At 38.6% G+C, this 18,371-nt stretch overlaps 1 protein-coding gene across 1 annotated transcript in view; it reads right to left on the reverse strand.

Moving 5' to 3' along the window:
- Window positions 1–8,709: 8,709 nt before the first annotated feature.
- ZNF354A (zinc finger protein 354A) overlaps window positions 8,710–18,371 on the reverse strand; it is a 35,837-nt gene continuing 26,175 nt past the window's right edge. Inside the window, exon 5 of the mRNA XM_007463122.1 lies at window positions 8,710–10,848. Coding sequence (XP_007463184.1) covers window positions 9,284–10,848 — 1,565 coding nt within the window. The 3' untranslated portion in view covers window positions 8,710–9,283. The remainder of the gene's footprint in view (window positions 10,849–18,371) is intronic.

Below are 18,371 nucleotides of genomic sequence, written 5' to 3' on the forward strand. Positions count from 1 at the left end.
ATCCTCATACTTTACTAACATCCATTCCCACTGGATGTAAATTTTTTACTGTAATTTGATTTATGCAGTACATTCTTTATTATTCCAGTTGATGAACATGGACTATTGTCTATCGTTTTTGCCTTCACTTGGAAGAAAAACAATTCACCATGACAGTAATGCCTCAGGGTTTTACTGAGTTCTTATTTCTCAAAAATTCTCAAGGCTGATCTGGATAATGTAAAGTTCCCAGAAGTTCTATATTATTGCAACATGTGGACGATTTGCTTCTTTGCTCTCCTCAGACCTCTTCACAGGAAGACAGCACCCACTTCCTAAAGCTTTTAGCCTTAAAGGGACACAAGGTTGCCAAGGAAAAATTGCCATTTGCCCAAACCCAGGTTTGATATTTGATATTTAGGGCATCTGATATCAGAACAAGAGCTATACCTAGTTCCAGATAGGCTTCATGGTGTCCTGAGTTTCCCCAAACCCCAATCTAAGCTTTGACTGCAAGGTTTTCTCAGGCTAGTCAGTTATTGCTGAAAGTGTATTCCAAATTTCTCTATTTCTTAAATTTAATTTTATTTATTTATTTTATACAGCTGGTTCTTATTAGTCAAATTTCTCTCTTATAGCCAAACCTCTGTATGTTTTACTCAACAACAACAACTCTGACCCAGTTTTATGGGAAGAGCCAAACAGCACAAACTTTCAGGCCTTAAATGAGAGCTTGATAAACCCACCTGCCCTTGGGAATCCCAGTTATCAGATCCTCTTTTTCTTTTTTGTATACGAAAAGGAAGGGAATGCCCTTGGGATACTCGCCCCAAAACACAGGGACTACCATTGACCCATAGGGTATTACAGCCAGCAGGTGGACCCTGTGGCACACCTTAGAGCCATTACAGCCACTGTCCTTTTGGTTGAGGCCACCAAGAAAATCATTGTGGGATTCCCTTTAATCATCCTTGTACCTCATGCAGTAGAAGCCCTCCTGAATTCTCATCACACTCAACATTTCTCAGTTAGCCACCTCACCTCCTATGAAGTCCTTTTGTTAACTGCTCCTCATATAACTCTTTTATGTTGTAATAACCTTATCACTACTACTCTTTTCCCCTCCATCACCAATGAAGTCCCTCACAACTGCTTAACGCTGAAGGATCTCCTCTTTCTCTTTTTTTAGAAATTTATTTATTTTATTTATTTATTTTTGGCTGCATTGGGTCTTCGTTGTTGTGAAAGGGCTTTCTCTAGTTGCGGTGAGCAGGGGCTACTCTTTGATGCGGTGCACGGGCTTATCATTGTGGTGGCTTCTCTTGTGAAGCATGGGCTCTAGGAGTGCGGGCTTCAGTAGTTGTGGCACATGGGCTCAGTAGTTGTGGCTCACTGGCTCTAAAGCACAGGCTCAGTACTTGTGGCACACAGGCTTAGCTGTTCTGTGGCATGTAGGATCTTCCTGGACCAGGGCTCGAACCCGTGTTACCTGCATTGGCAGGCAGACTCAACCACTGCACCACCAGGGAAGCCCTGAAGAACCTCCTCTTGACTCCACTTGATGATTTGCAGGAAATTCCTTTGGGTAACAGTGGTTTCTCATGGTTCACTGATGGTTCTTATTTAAAAGGTGACAGTGACAAATATCGTGCTGGGTATTCTACTGCAACTTCCTTTGAGATTGTTGAGGCAGCGTCTTTACTTATGGGTAATTCAGCCTAATAGGCTTACACAGGCTTGAGCTCTTACACAGGCCTGTACTTTAGCCAAGGGAAAAACTGCCAATACTTATACTGATAGTAGATATGCTTTTGGTGTAGCTCATGCTTTTGGAATGTTGTAGAAGCAACATGGTTTCTTTACTTCCAGCTGAAATAAAATTTAAAATGGCCCCTATGTTTAGGTGTTATGGGATGCAACACTTTCACCTGCCACTTTAGCCATTAAGATTTCAGGACATTCTAAACTTGACTCTCTAGAAGCTAAGGGAAATTTAGCTTACTGACATTTCCACAAGGAATGTTGCTATTAAAGGGACCAAAACCAGCCAAACCTCTGTCATGGTCCAAAGGGACATTTCCCCAAATGATAACTGAGGAAAACTGGACCAGAGAATTTCAACAATTGGCCTCAGAAAAGGAAAAACAAGATTGGAAATTCAATAATTTTTTTGATAACAAGAGAATGCTCTGGTTTGGACAAAATAACAACCCAGTCTTACTGAAGACTCTAAAATTCCCACCCTGACTGGACCTGCATATCATCTGGTGACCTGAAAGTAAAGATTTCCCAGAATTGAAGCAGATGATGTCTGAGTTCTACTTCTCTATTTGGGGGACTTGCATGTGACTTGCCATGGTTGCAGACCCTGAACTGTAATTCTCTGCTAAATAAACCTATTTTTTCTGGAGAAATATCTGGCAGTCTATTTGTTTTCAGTCAACACAATTTGGTGACATTTAGTACAACCACTTTTGCACAACCCTCACCACTATGTAGCCCCAGAACATTTTCATCATCCCCCAAAGAAAACCCTGTACCAATTAAGCAGTCACTCCCCATTCATCTGTTCCCCAGCACTGGAAACCACTAATCTACTGTCTCTTGGATTTGCCTGTTCTGGATATTTCACATAAATGGAATCATACGTGGTCTTTGTGTCTGGCTTCCTTCACTTAGCATAATGTTTACAAGATTCATCCATGTTGTGGCATGTATCAGCATTTTATCCCTTTTTCTTGCTGAATAATATTTCATTGTATGGATATACTACATTTTGTTTATCCATTCATTGAGTGATGGATACTTGGGTTATTTCCATCTTTTGGCTATTGTGAATAGTGCTTCTATGAACAGTTGTGAACAGGTTTTTGTGTGAACCAATGTTTTCAATTCTCTTGGGTATATACCTAGGAGTTGAATTTCTTGGTTTATGGTAATTCTGTATTTAACACCACCAAACTGTTTCCCACAGCAGCTGCACCATTTAACATTCCCACCATTAATGCCGAAGGGTTCAATTTCTCCACAACCTTACCAACATTTGTTATTAAAAAAAATAGCCATCCTAATGGGTGTGATATGATATCTCGTTGTGGTTTTGACTTGCATTTCTTGCATTATGACTAATGATGTCAGACATCTTTTCATTTGGTTATTAGCTATTTGTATATCTTCCTTAGGAAAATGTCTATTCAGTTACTTTGCCCCTTTTTAATTGGATTGTGTTTTTTACTTGGATTATGAGTTAAAAAATATTTCAGACATGAGGCTTTTAGAAAATATTTGCAAATATCTTTTTCCATTCTGTGAGTTGTCTTTTAATTCTCTTGATAGTGTCTTTTAATACACAAAAGTTTTAATTTTGATGATGTTCAATTTATTGAATTTTTCTTTGTTTGCTTGTGTTTTGTGTCATATCTATGAAAATGTTGCCTTATTCAAGGTCATGCAGAGTTTCATCTATGTTTCCTTCTAAGAATTTTATAGTTTTTAAAATAGTTTTAGCACTTAAATTTAGGTTTTGATTCATTTGGAGTTAATTTTTGTATGTGTTGTGAGATATGGGTCAGATTCATTCTTTTGCACGTGGATATCCAGCAGTCTCAGCACGAGTCATTGAAGAGACTATATTTTCCCCCATTGAATGGTCTTTTTAGTCTTGTCAAAAATCAGTTGACCATAGATATGTAAGCTCTCAATTTGATTCCACTGAGCTGTATGTTTTTCTATATGCCAATACCACATTGTTTTGATTACTGTAGCTTTGTGGTAAGTTTTGAATCTGGGAAGTGTTCTTCTTCCAAAAGTGTTCTTCTTCTAAATTATTTCCACTATGTGGGACCCCTTGCAATTGCATATGAATTTTAGGATCTGCTTTTCCACTTCTGCAAATACGCTATTGGAATTTTGATAGTGATTTGCATTGAATTTGTAAATCATTTTGGTAGTATTTTAACTATACTATGTCTTCCAATCCATGAATATCAAATATCTTTCCATTTATTTAGGTCTAGGTCTAGGTCTTCTTTAATATATTTAAACAGTGTTTTGTAGTTTTCAGTGTGCAAGTCTTAGACCTACTTGGTTACATTTCTCCTTAAGTATGTTATCATTTTTGATGCTATTATACATGACATTGCTTTAATTTCCTTTTAAATTTTCTATTACTAGCATATAGAAATAAAATTGATTTTTACATGTTGATCTTATATCCTGAAACACTGCTAAACTCATTTATGAGTTCTAATTGAATTTTGGTAGTTGTTCAGCTTTTCTATATATAAAGTCATGTCATTTGCAAATTGAGAAAATTCTTCCTTTCTAATTGGGATGCCTTTTATTTCTTTTCCTTGCCTAACTGCTCTGACTACAACTTCCAGTACAGTGTTGAACAGAAGTGGCAAAATCAGGCACCCTTGTCTTGCTCCTAATCTTAGGGGGAAAGCTGTCAGTGTTTCACTATTCAATATGATGTTAGCTGTGGATTTTTCATTACTGTACTTTATCATGTTAAGGAAATTCCCTTCTATTCCTGGCTTGTTCAGTAATTTACATGATTGGATTTTGCATTTTGTGAAATGCTTTTACTGCATCAACATGGTTGTGTGTGTGTGTGTGTGTGTGTGTGTTTTGCCCTCATTCTACTAATGCAATGTATTATATTGATTGCTTTTCTTATGCTGTACACATCTTCAATTTCTGGGATAAATCCCACATGTTCATGGTGCTTTACCCCGCTAGATTTAGTTAACTTGGCTAGGAGTTAGGCAACCATAGGTGCCAGAGACTTCAAATTCCTCTAGTATCCTTGTTTTTGTCTCCACTATTGACAAAACACTAAACACTCCCTAAACATTCCTCCTCAAGGAGAGTCTGTATCTCTCTTTATGCTGTAATCCAGTGTTGTTGGTGTGTTGGCGAGCTGTGGGGGTGGGGGTGGGAGTAGGGGTGGGGGAGGAAGATTCTATTATCTTCCAATTAAATCTCAGTCTTAGTAGGCCTATGTCTAGAGCAAATGTTTATCCGGTGGTATAGCTTTTTCCCAAGCTCCTTGCCCTATATTCCCTCCTCTAGTTGCAGCATTCCCAATCTTTTTCCTTGAATCCCCCCCAACCCCAACTCTTTGACTGTTTTCTCCTCCTTAGTGAGACACGAAGGTTAGAGGGGGCTAAAGTGGGAGGAATGTCCTTACCTCAGCTAGCACAAGACTCTGAGAAACTCTTTTCCCCAGGAGAGTAGGCATTTTTGGTGGAGAAGACTCTGAGTGTATTTCACAATGGTTACCATTCCTCCACTAGAGCCCTGAGGGAATATTTCTTAGGTCGCCACCACGCAAATCCAACTGGGTTTCTGGATCTAATGACAATGGAAATGTGGGGGACTCTTAAGACTGTGGCCCCCCAGGAGTTTCTCACTCTCAAGACAGTCCACACAACCTTCAGCAATTTATCAAAATGAGCATTTAAATATTTCTACCAGTTTATGGCTCCAGTAATTTCTGTTCCAGGTAGGCAGATCTCAGCTATATCTTTCTGGATATGCCTGTCTCTCCAGATTTCAGTGTTGCAATTTGCCCACCAACCTCAGTTCTTAGGAATATAAAAGAAAAGTCACTGATTTTCAGCCTGCCCAAATTTTTCTTGTTGTTAAGGATACAAGCGATCACTTGCAAACAAGTGATCACTTCCAAACAAGTTTTTGAATGCTAGAAAGTTGAAGATTATGAAATGCAAACAAAATCACAAAAATTCTTTAACCACTCAAATGTTTAAATGCTGAAGTAATGCAAGTTTCACAATAAGTACTCCAGTGTCAACAGAAAGAATATCACATGTTGTCTATGCAGAATTATGCAGAAATGCAGAATATGGGCAAGATAGCCAACACCCTGCATAGAATCCATTACACTTTGATTCAACTTTGAATAAATTGTTTGCACTTTTGCACATCCACCATAATTTGCATTTGTATTATCTTTATGAAAAGCAGTACACTTATTAATTCAATAAGTGAGCAGCAGCCTTCTAAGCAAGCCTTTTTCACGAGAAGAACATACAAGCAAAGGGAATTTTTTTTTCAGTATTGTGATTACTTGCATCTTGGGCTGTGTTGTAAAAAGACAAGGCATTTTAGATATTTAATAATCTCTGTAGTAGTAAATAGAGCTATTACATTTTTTTTTTATTATTGCAGCATTTTATCCTGGCACTTAAAATTTGTTTGCAATTTTAGAATCAGAAAATACTCCTGGTATGTTTGATCAGTCACTTCTGCTGAAAAGATTGATAATGATGATACACAATGTGGACAGTCATTAGAACTTCTGCTGTGATTATTTTCATCCGAATTTGTTTTAATTAGAAAATGTATTTTATCTGTTTATAGCTGAGATAATCATATATCTCTTTGGTTTAGCTGTTAATAGATACTGGTTTATAAATGACTTTCTATCACTTTTTTATATTGAATGAACAGTTTCATGCTGTGGAAAAGGTTTCAAAAGGATTTTTTTCCTCATTTAATAGATAACCAATGTTCTGAAAATTAATCATGAATTTACATTTGCATTTGGGATTCAAATACTAGATGATAGCAAACACCACAGGAATTGAAAATATTGAATTTGATAGTCTCATGGCATCATTATTGTTTGTCACTCACGAGGCTAAAGTTATACCAGTAAATTGGGGTTGAACTGTAGAAGTTGTTACAAACTAACAATAAATTGAACTTTGATATGTGATGCGGAAAAGGTGAACTTCATGTATGGCTGCAAGCGAGAGCTGTATTTGCAAGGAAGAACCTCCCCAAAGAAAGCCACAGCTGATCTCATACAAGGTTTTGGGAAGCTTGGTTCAAGGATTGGTGGATTTTCAGAAGCAGGAGTGTTTATGGATTGACAGACTTTCAATTATGTTAGTGTGATCACTGAAACAAGGCTGTTATTGACTGGCGTACTTTCAGAAGTATGGTCACTGGAGTGAGGTATCTGATGACTTGTCTACAGGCATGGGATCGTAACAAATTGGCTGACTTTCAGAAGCTGAAGTCTCTTTAACTTGCTAACTGTCAGAAGCATGGCCACTGTTGATTTTCAGAGCATGTGTACTGATCCAAAGTAATCCCTAATTAATGGTGATTACTTGCTTACAACTTGAGACTCTGACAAAAAGAAGTCTTTCCCTTTCTTTAATATGGAAAAGAAGACTTTCAATTCTCATTTACCTTCTCCTACCCCCACTCTGCCCCCCAACTTTGGTCTTTCCTCAGCCAAAAATATGAGAGACTATAAGGGACTGTTTCGGTCTTTGCGGAGACACAATTTTCAGCTAGCATTGCCACCTAAGTAATTTAAGTGCCAATTATTGAAGCAGAAAAATAGCTTCAACTGCTCGATTTTCATTGTTGGGAAAAAGCACAACTGATTACAATAAGGGTGACCTGACAAAATCAATACAGGATGCAGTTCAAAATCATTCAATACGAGACATATCCAGTATACACAGGATACCTGGCAAATCTACCTTCGAGTCAGCTCAGCCTTCTCATTCACCAACCTCATCTGTTTGCTTGTGAACACCATGTCTTATTTCTAATACATTATCTTGTCTCCTGTTCTCCATATATGCTGTCCCTGCTTGAGTTTGGACTCTCATTCACCTATCACTTGAATTGCCATAGCCCAGATTTCTAGGCATCAGTCTACACAGCTTTAATATATACTAAATACACCCTCTACACATCATTGCCAGAACAAATGTTCCTTGCTTAACATTTTTAACTGACTCCATCAATTTCAGGATAAAATCCAAACTTTTCATGGCAAATAGGCCCTTTGTTATCTGGCCTCTGCCTTCTACTCAGACTTTAACATCTGCCATTCTCCTGCTCATTAGTTCTATACTTGAGTTTCCATAAAGGTGTCATGGTATTACTCACCTCTACCTCTCCTATTTGGAATGCTTATCTCATCCTCTGGAGAATTCTTATCATTCTTTCAAAACCTGGCTCAGGCATCATTGCCTCTGGAAAGCTTTCTCTGATGTCACCAGGTTTCCTTGGTTACATTCAATCTCTCCTTCATCATGTCTAAATCTCTACAACATTCTTGCACTGCAACATATTGTCACAACCTATCTATTTGCCTGTTAAAACCACCACACTTACACACAGCGACATAATAATTTGCTTTACTCATCTGATAGTCTCTTAACTCCATACCTTTTCCTCCATTCATGGCTTCTTGAAGGCCTGTGACTTTTTTCTTAAAATTCCCAGTGTGCAATATAGTACTTGCCCCAAAGCTGGGACTCAAACAAGCAACCAAACTACTGAGCTGTTTATAACTTACTCCTTTTGTTTTCTTAAAATTGTCTGACACTAGAGAACACCAAGTAGGAAAAACATACGCTTTATTTCATGAAGTGATTGATGTACTTTTCAATATTTTGGCACATATGCTAGATTCATTAAACTACTTTTGACAGCCCCTTCTGTTGTGAATTTAGAATATATGTTATTAAATATATATGTATAATATATATTAAATATACATTTAATAGCCTTAAACTTGAAAAACACTTATTTTTCCATTTAATATACTTAAGATGACAGCTCACAGTATATAGCATGTATAATTTCATAATAAATGACTTCAGAGCAAAAAAAAATAATTCTGAGAACAGAATTAAAAATTGGGTAGAAAATTTTCAATTCAGAGCAATTACTAGAAGAACAAAGGAAGAGAACACTTTTATTTCTATTTTTAAATGAAATCCATGCACAAAGTTTGACACCAAGTCAGGAAAAGGACAAACCCCAGAAAGTGAGAGGTAGTTTACAATTCATTTTTATCTTTTATTTGGTCCTTTTCTCTAAAAATGTATAATTTCTTTGACCACATTTTTTATATACTATTACAATGTCAGTTATTTTTTAAAAAGTATTAACAGTTTACAGTTTAACAGGAAATCCAGTGCACACTTCCCTTCATCACCCAGATGTTTATAACAATTACATATGATATGCAGCATATGATGCTGTAAAGAAAACAATTATTTTACAAATGCCCAAAGTCAATGTCTCCAGTCAGGAATTCTTCATTTTAGGTTATTATAAAGTGTCTGATAGGCCTGAACAATTTCCACTTTCCTCATTATCTATTACATAGGTTTATCCTTGGAATTTATTATTTGATGACTAAATCATAGAATGGCTTTTCATGTCCATTACATTTATTACATCACTTTCATGTATTCTGATGAGCTTTGGTTTCAGAATTTCACACATGCAAACCTACTTTCTAGGGGTTCTCTTCAATATGAATTTTATAATGATTAGTAAGAGATGACCTGTGATTGAAAAGTTTCCCACATGTATTACATTCATAGGGTTTCTCTCCAGTATGAATTCTCTGATGGGCAATACGTGATGAGCTCTGTCTAAAAGTTTTCCCACATGTATTACATTTGAAGGGTTTCTCTCCTGTATGAATCCTTCGATGTTGAATAAGAGCTGAACTTTGGCCAAAAGATATCCCACATTCTTCACATCGATATGGTTTCTCTCCTGTGTGAATTCTCTGATGATTACTAAGGGATGAGTTACACCTGAAAGTTTTCCCACAGTCATTACATTTATAGGGTCTTTCTCCAGTATGCATTCTCTGATGTTGAATGAGAGCTGAACTTTGTCTGAAGGCTTTCCCACACACTTTACATTTACATGGTTTCTCTCCAGTATGAATTCTTTCATGAATAATAAGTGTTGAGTGGGAACTTAAGGCTTTACCACATTCATTACAATTATAAAACTTCTCACCAGTATGAATTATTCGGTGTCTGTTAAGTCGTGAAATAGAAGTGAAACCTTTTCCACATTCATTACATCTATAAGGCTTTTCTCCAGTGTGAATTCTTTCATGTTGAATAAGAGATGCACTCTGACTGAAGGCTCTCCCACATTCACTACATTTAAAAGGTTTCTCTCCTGTGTGAATTCTCTGATGATAACGAAGGGATGAACTAGACTTAAAGGTATTGCCACATTCATTACATAAATAGGACTTCTTTCTGGAATTCATTCTCTGACATCCAGGAAGGGATGTGTTGCAACTAGATGCCTTCCTACCTGGATTATATTTATAGGGGTTTTCTCCAGCATGGATTTTTTGATGTATAAAAAGGCCTGACCTTCTGCTGAAGGATTTACCACATTCCTTACATCTATAGGATTTCTCCACAGTGTGTGTTCTTAGGTGTTTATAAAGGGATGTACTGAGAGTGAAAGCTTTCCCACATTCTTTACATATATAGGGTTTCTCTCCAGTATGAGTTATTTGATGTTGAATAAGAGCTGAACTTTGGTTAAAGGCTTTTGAACAGTCTTTACATTTAAATAATTTCTCTCCACTATGGTTTTTCTCATGTTTACGAAGGGATGAAGTATTAATGAAGGTTTTCTCACACATACTACATTTATAACGTTTCTCAGCTGTGTTGATTTTTTGTTGATTAAGTAAATTGGAATTATGTTTGAAGCTGTTTCCTTGTATTTCACATTTTGGTGGGGCTTTTTCTCTGGGAACCATCTGTTGCCTAATAAGGACTGACTTTGGGCTGAAGTTTTGGTCAAATTCAGTATTTTTATGTTTTCTTTCTATAGTGAGGATTTTTTGGTGAGTGACTGAAACTATCTGAACACTTTCTTTTTTCTTCTGCTTTTTCTCTAATCTGTCTTCATATTTGCAGGGTTTTTCTGATTTGAAGTCCCAGGGTCCATTCCTTTTAGATCTTTTCATTATCATCTCCTGAAATGAAGAACCTTGCGTTTGAGTTGACTTTGTGGTTTTATAGCTGTTCTTCCATCCTGGAAGGGACAGAAAAAACTGGAGATGTTTCACATGATACAGCATTTGGCTACTGAGACTAAATGTATAGACTGAATATTGATGGTATTTAAATAAGGTCTTGGGGGATGAGGGGAAGATGGCGGAAGAGTAAGACGCGGAGATCACCTTCCTCCCCACAGATACACCAGAAATACATCTACACGTGGAGCAACTCCTACAGAACACCTACTGAACGCTGGCAGAAGACCTCAGACCTCCCAAAAGGCAAGAAACTCCCCATGTACCTGGATAGGGCAAAAGAAAAAAAGAAAAAACTGAGACAAAAGAATAGGGACGGGACCTGCACCAGCGGGAGGGAGTTGTGAAGGAGGAAAGGTTTCCACACACTAGGAAGCCCCTTCGCGGGTGGAGACTGTGGGTGGCGGAGGGGGGGAGCTTCGGAGCCGCGGAGGAGAGCACAGCAACAGGGGTGAGGAGGGCAAAGTGGGGAGATTCCCACACAGACAACTCACCAGCCCGAAAGGCTTGTCTGCTCACCCGCTGGGGTGGGGCAGGCAGGGCTGCGAGCTGAGGCTCGGGCTTTGTGCGGAGCGCAGGGAGAGGACTGGGGTTGGTGGAGTGAACACAGCCTTCAGGGGTTAGTGCACCACAGCTAGCCAGGAGGGAGTCCAGGAAAAGGTCTGGAGCTGCAGAAGAGGCAAGAGACTTTTTCTTCCCTCTTTGTTTCCTGGTGCACGAGGAGAGGGGATTAAGAGTGTGGCTTAAAGGAGCTCCAGAGACAGGTGCGAGCTGCGGCTAAAAGCGCGGACCCCAGAGATGGGCAGGAGATGCTAAGGCTGCGGCTGCCGCCACCAAGAAGCCTGTGGGCGAGCACAGGTCACTATCCACACCTCCCTTCTGGCGAGCCTGTGCAGCCCACCACTGCCAGGTTCCCGGGATCCAGGGACAACTTCCCCGGGAGAATGCACGGCGAGCCTCAGGCTGGTGCAACGTCACGCTGGCCTCTGCCACCGCAGGCTCGCCCCGCACTCCGTGCCCCTCGCTCCCCCTGGCCTGAGTGAGCCAGAGCCCCCGAATCAGCGGCTCCTTTAACCCCTTCCTGTCTGAGCGAAAAACAGATGCCCTCCGGCGACCTACACGCAGAGGTGGGGCCAAATTCAAAGCTGAGCCCCTGGGAGATGTGAGAACAAAGAAGAGAAAGGGAAATCTCTCCCAGCAGCCTCAGAAGCAGCGGATTACAGCTCCACAATCATCTTGATGCACCTGGCATCTGTGGAATACATGAACAGACAATGAATCATCACAAATTGAGGAGGTGGACTTTGAGAGTAGGTTTTATCATTTTTTCCCCTTTTCCTCTTTTTGTGAGTGTCTTTGTGTATGCTTCTGTGTGAGATTTTGACTGTATACCTTACTTCCACCATTTGTCCTAGGGTTCTATCAGTCTGTTTTTTTCATTTTTTAATAATTATTTTTTATTTTAGTAACTTTTATTTTACTTTATCTTCTTTCTTTCTTTCTTTCCTTCCTGCCCTCCTTCAGACAACGAATCATCCCAAATTGAGGAGGTGGACTTTGAACGCAAGATTTATGATTTTTTCCCCTTTTCCTCTTTTTGTGAGCGTGTATGTGTATGCTTATGTATGAGATTTTGTCTGTATAGCTTTGCTTCCACCATTTGTCCTAAGGTTCTATCTGTCCGTATTTTTCATTTAAAATTTTTTTTCTTAATAATTATTTTTTAATTTAAAAACTTTATTATATTTTACTTCATTTTACTTTAACCTTTTCTTTCTTTTTTCCTTTCTTCCCTCACTCCTTACTTCCTCCCTCCCTCCCTCCCTTCATTCCTTCTTTCCTTTTCTTCTTCCTTCCTTCCTTCCTTTCTTTCTTTCTTGCTTTCTTCCTACTTCTACTAATTCTTTCTACTGTTTCTCCCTTTTATTCTGAGCCATCTGGATGAAAGGCTCTTGGTGCTGCAACCAGGAGTCAGTGCTGTGCCTCTGAGGTGGGAGAGCCAACTTCAGGACACTGATCAACAAGAGACCTCCCAGCTCCACATAATATCAAACAGCAGAAATCTCCCAGAGACCGCCATCTCAATGCCAGCACCCAGCTTCACTCAACGACCAGCAAGCTACAGTGCTGGACACACTATGCCAAACAACTAGCAAAACAGGAACACAACCTCACCCATTGGCAGAGAGGCTGCCTAAAATCATAATAAGTCCACAGACACCCCAAAACACACTACCAGATGTGGACTGGCCCACTAGAAAGACAAGATCCAGCCTCATCCACCAGAACACAGGCACTAGTCCCCTCCACCAGGAAGCCTACACAACCCACTGAACCAAACTTAGCCACTGGGGACAGACACCAAAAACAACGGGAACTACGAACCTGCAGCCTGCAAAAAGGAGACTCCAAAAACAGTAAGATAAGTAAAATGAGAAGACAGAAGAACACACAAAAGATAAAGGAGCAAGATAAAAAACCCACCAGGCCTAACAAATGAAGAGGAAATAGGCAGTCTACCTGAAAAAGAATTCAGAATAATGATAGTAAAGATGATCCAAAATCGTGGAAATAGAAGAGAGAAAATGCAAGAAACATTTAACAAGGAACTATAAGAACTAAAGATGAAACAAACAATGATAAACAACACAATAAATGAAATGAAGAATACTCTAGATGGGATCAATAGCAGAATAACTGAGGCAGAAGAACGGATAAGTGACCTGGGGGATAAAATAGTGGAAATAACTACTGCAGAGCAGAATAAAGAAAAAAGAATGAAAAGAACTGAGGACAGTCTCAGAGACTTCTGGGACAACATTAAACGCACCAGCATTCGAATTATAGGGGTTCCAGAAGAAGAGAAAAAGAAAGGGACTGAGAAAATATTTGAAGAGATTATAGTTGAAAACTTCCCCAATATGGGAAAGGAAATAGTGAATCAAGTCCAGGAATCACAGAGAGTCCCATACAGGATAAATCCAAGGAGAAATACGCCAAGACACATATTAATGAAACTGTCAAAAATTAAATACAAAGAAAGCATATTAAAAGCAGCAAGGGAAAAACAACAAATAACACACAAGGGAATCCCCATAAGGTTAACAGCTGATCTCTCAGCAGAAACTCTGCAAGCCAGAAGGGAGTGGCAGGACATACTGAAAGTGATGAAGGAGAAAAACCTGCAACCAAGATTACCCAGCAAGGATCTCATTCAGATTCGATGGAGAAATTAAAACGTTTACAGACAAGCAAAAGCTGAGAGAGTTCAGCACCACCAAACCAGCTTTACAACAAATGCTAAAGGAACTTCTCTAGGCAAGAAACACAAGAGAAGGAAAAGACCTATAATAGTGAACTGAAAAAAATTTACAAAATGGGAATAGGAACATACATATTGATAATTACCTTAAATGTAAATGGACTAAATGCTCCCACCAAGACACAGATTGGCTGAATGGATACAAAAACAAGACCCATATATATGCTGTCTACAAGAGACCCACTTCAGACCTAGAGACACATACAGACTGAAAGTAACGGGATGGGAAAAGATGTTCCATGAAAATGGAAACCAAAAGAAAGCTGCAGTAGCAATTCTCATATCAGACAAAATAGACTTTAAAATAAAGACTATTAAAACAGACAAAGAAGGACACTACATAATGATCAAGGGATCGATCCAAGAAGAAGATATAACAATTGTAAATATTTATGCACCCAACATAGGAGCACCTCAATACATAAGGCAAATACTAACAGCCATAAAAGGGGAAATCGACGGTAACACATTCATAGTAGGGGACTTTAAGACCCCGCTTTCACCAATGGACAGATCATCCAAAATAAAAATGAATAAGGAAACACAAGCTTTAAATGATACATTAAACAAGATGGACTTAATTGATATTTACAGGACACTCCATCCAAAAAAAACAGAATACACATTTTTCTCAAGTGCTCATGGAACATTCTCCAGGATAGATCATATCTTGGGTCACAAATGAAGCCTTGGTAAATTTAAGAAAATTGAAACTGTATCAAATATCTTTTCTGACCACAACGCCATGAGACTAGATATCAATTACAGGAAAAGATCTGTAAAAAATACAAACACATGGAGGCTAAACAATACACTACTTAGTAACGAAGTGATCACTGAAGAAATCAAAGAGGAAATTAAAAAATACCTAGAAACAAATGACAATGGAGGACACGATGACCCAAAACCTATGCGATGCAGCAAAAGCAGTTCTAAGAGGGAAGTTTATAGCAATACAATCCTACCTTAAGAAACAGGAAACATCTCGAAAAAACAACCTTACCTTGCACCTAAAGCAATTAGAGAAAGAAGAACAAAAAACCCCCAAAGTTAGCACAAGGAAAGAATCATAAAAACCAGATCAGAAATAAATGAAAAAGAAATGAAGGAAACAATAGCAAAGATTAGTAGAACTAAAAGCTGGTTCTTTGAGAAGATAAACAAAACTGATAAACCATTAGCCAGACTCATCAAGAAAAAAAGGGAGAAGACTCAAATCAATAGAATTAGAAATGAAAAAGGAGAAGGAACAACTGACACTGCAGAAATAGAAAGGATCATGAGAGATTACTACAAGCAACTCTATGCCAATAAAATGGACAAACTGGAAGAAATGGACAACTTCTTAGAAATGCACAACCTGCCAGGACTGAATCAGGAAGAAATAGAAAATATGAACAGACCAATCACAAGCACTGAAATTGAAACTGTGATTAAAAATCTTCCAACAAACAAAAGCCCAGGACCAGATGGCTTCACAGGCGAATTCTATCAAACATTTAGAGAAGAGCTAACACCTATCCTTCTCACACTCTTCCAAAATATAGCACAGGGAGGAACTCTCCCAAATTCATTCTACGAGGCCACCGTCACGTTGATACCAAAACCAGACAAGGATGTCACAAAGAAAGAAAACTAAAGGCCAATATCACTGACGAACACAGATGCAAAAATCCTCAACAAAATACTAGCAAACAGAATCCAACAGCACATTAAAAGGATCACACACCATGAACAAGTGGGGTTTATTCCAGGAATGCAAGGATTCTTCAATATACGCAAATCAATCAATGTGATAAACCATATTAACAAATTGAAGGAGAAAAACCATATGATCATCTCAGTAGCTGCAAACAAAGCTTTCGACAAAACTCAACACCCATTTATGATAAAAACCCTGCAGAAAGTAGGCATAGAGGGAACTTTCCTCAATATAATAAAGGCCGTATATGACAAGCCCACAGCCAACATCATCCTCAATGGCGAAAAACTGAAAGCATTTCCACTAAGGTCAGGAACAAGACAAGGTTGCCCACTCTCACCACTCTTATTCAACATAGTTTTGGAAGTTTTAGCCACAGCAATCAGAGAAGAAAAGGAAATAAAAGGAATCCAAATCGGAAAAGAAGAAGTAAAGCTGTCACTGTTTGCAGATGACATGATACTATACATAGAGAATCCTAAAGATGCTACCAGAAAACTACTAGAGCTAATCAATGAATTTGGTAAAGTAGCAGGATACAAAATTAATGCACAGAAATCTCTGGCATTCCTATATACTAACGATGAAAAATCTGAAAGTGAAATCAAGAAAACACTCCCATTTACCATTGCAACAAAAAGAATAAAATATCTAGGAATAAACCTACCTAAGGAGACAAAAGACCTGTATGCAGAAAATTATAAGACACTGATGAAAGAAATTAAAGATGATACAAACAGATGGAGAGATATACCATGTTCTTGGATTGGAAGAATCAACATTGTGAAAATGACTCTACTTCCCAAAGCAATCTATAGATTCAATGCAATCCCTATCAAACTACCACTGGCATTTTTCACAGAACTAGAACAAAAAATTTCACAATTTGTATGGAAACACAAAAGACCCCGAATAGCCAAAGCAATCTTGAGAACAAAAAATGGAGCTGGAGGAATCAGGCTGCCTGACTTCAGACTATACTACAAAGCTACAGTAATCAAGACAGTATGGTACTGGCACAAAAACAGAAAGATAGATCAATGGAATAGGATAGAAAGCCCAGAGATAAACCCATGCACATATGGTCACCTTATCTTTGATAAAGGTGGCAGGAATATACAGTGGAGAAAGGACAGCCCCTTCAATAAGTGGTGCTGGGAAAACTGGACAGGTACATGTAAAAGTATGAGATTAGATCACTCCCTAACACCATACACAAAAATAAGCTCAAAATGGATTAAAGACCTAAATGTAAGGCCAGAAACTATCAAACTCTTAGAGGAAAACATAGGCAGAACACTCTATGACATAAATCACAGCAAGATCCTTCTTGACCCATCTCCTAGAGTAATGGAGATAAAAACAAAAATAAACAAATGGGACCTAATGAAACTTCAAAGCTTTTGCACAGCAAAGGAAACCATAAACAAGACCAAAAGACAGCCCTCAGAATGGGAGAAAATATTTGCAAATGAATCAACTGACAAAGGATTAATCTCTAAAATTTACAGGCAGCTCATGCAGCTCAATAACAAAAAAATAAACAACCCAATCCAAAAATGGGCAGAAGACCTAAATAGACATTTCTCCAAAGAAGATATACAGACTGCCAACAAACACATGAAAGAATGCTCAACATCATTAATCATTAGAGAAATGCAAATCAAAACTACAATGAGATATCATCTCACACCAGTCAGAATGGCCATCATCAAAAAATCTAGAAACAATAAATGCTGGAGAGGGTGTGGAGAAAAGGGAACACTCTTGCACTGCTGGTGGGAATGTGAATTGGTTCAGCCACTATGGAGAACAGTATGGAGGTTCCTTAAAAAACTACAAATAGAACTACCATATGACCCAGCAATCCCACTACTAGGTATATACCCTGAGGAAACCAGAATTCAGAAAGAGTCATGTACCAAAATGTTCATTGCAGCTCTATTTACAATAGCCCGGAGATGGAAACAACCTAAGTGCCCGTCGTCGGATGAATGGATAAAGAAGATGTGGCACATATATACAATGGAATATTACTCAGCCATAAAAAGAAACGAAATTGAGCTATTTGTAATGAGGTGGATAGATCTAGAGTCTGTCATACAGAGTGAAGTAAGTCAGAAAGAGAAGGACAAATACCGTATGCTAACACATATATATGGAATTTAAGAAAAAAAAAATGTTATGAAGAACCTAGGGGTAAAACAGGAATAAAGACAGAGACCTACTGGAGAACAGACTTGAGGATATGGGGAGGGGGAAGGGTGAGGTGTGTTAGGGCGAGAGAGAGACATGGACATATATATACTAACAAACGTAAGGTAGATAGCCAGTGGGAAGCAGCCGCATGGCACAGGGAAACCGGCTCGGTTCTTTGTGGCTGTCTGGAGGGGTGGGATAGGGAGGGTGGGAGGGAGGGAGACAAAGAGGGAAGAGATATGGGAACATATATATATGTATAACTGACTCACTCTGTTATAAAGCAGAAACTAACACAC

Source organism: Lipotes vexillifer, unplaced genomic scaffold (genome assembly GCF_000442215.2).
Source record: "Lipotes vexillifer unplaced genomic scaffold, Lipotes_vexillifer_v1.1 scaffold514, whole genome shotgun sequence".
Lineage (NCBI taxonomy): Eukaryota > Metazoa > Chordata > Mammalia > Artiodactyla > Lipotidae > Lipotes > Lipotes vexillifer.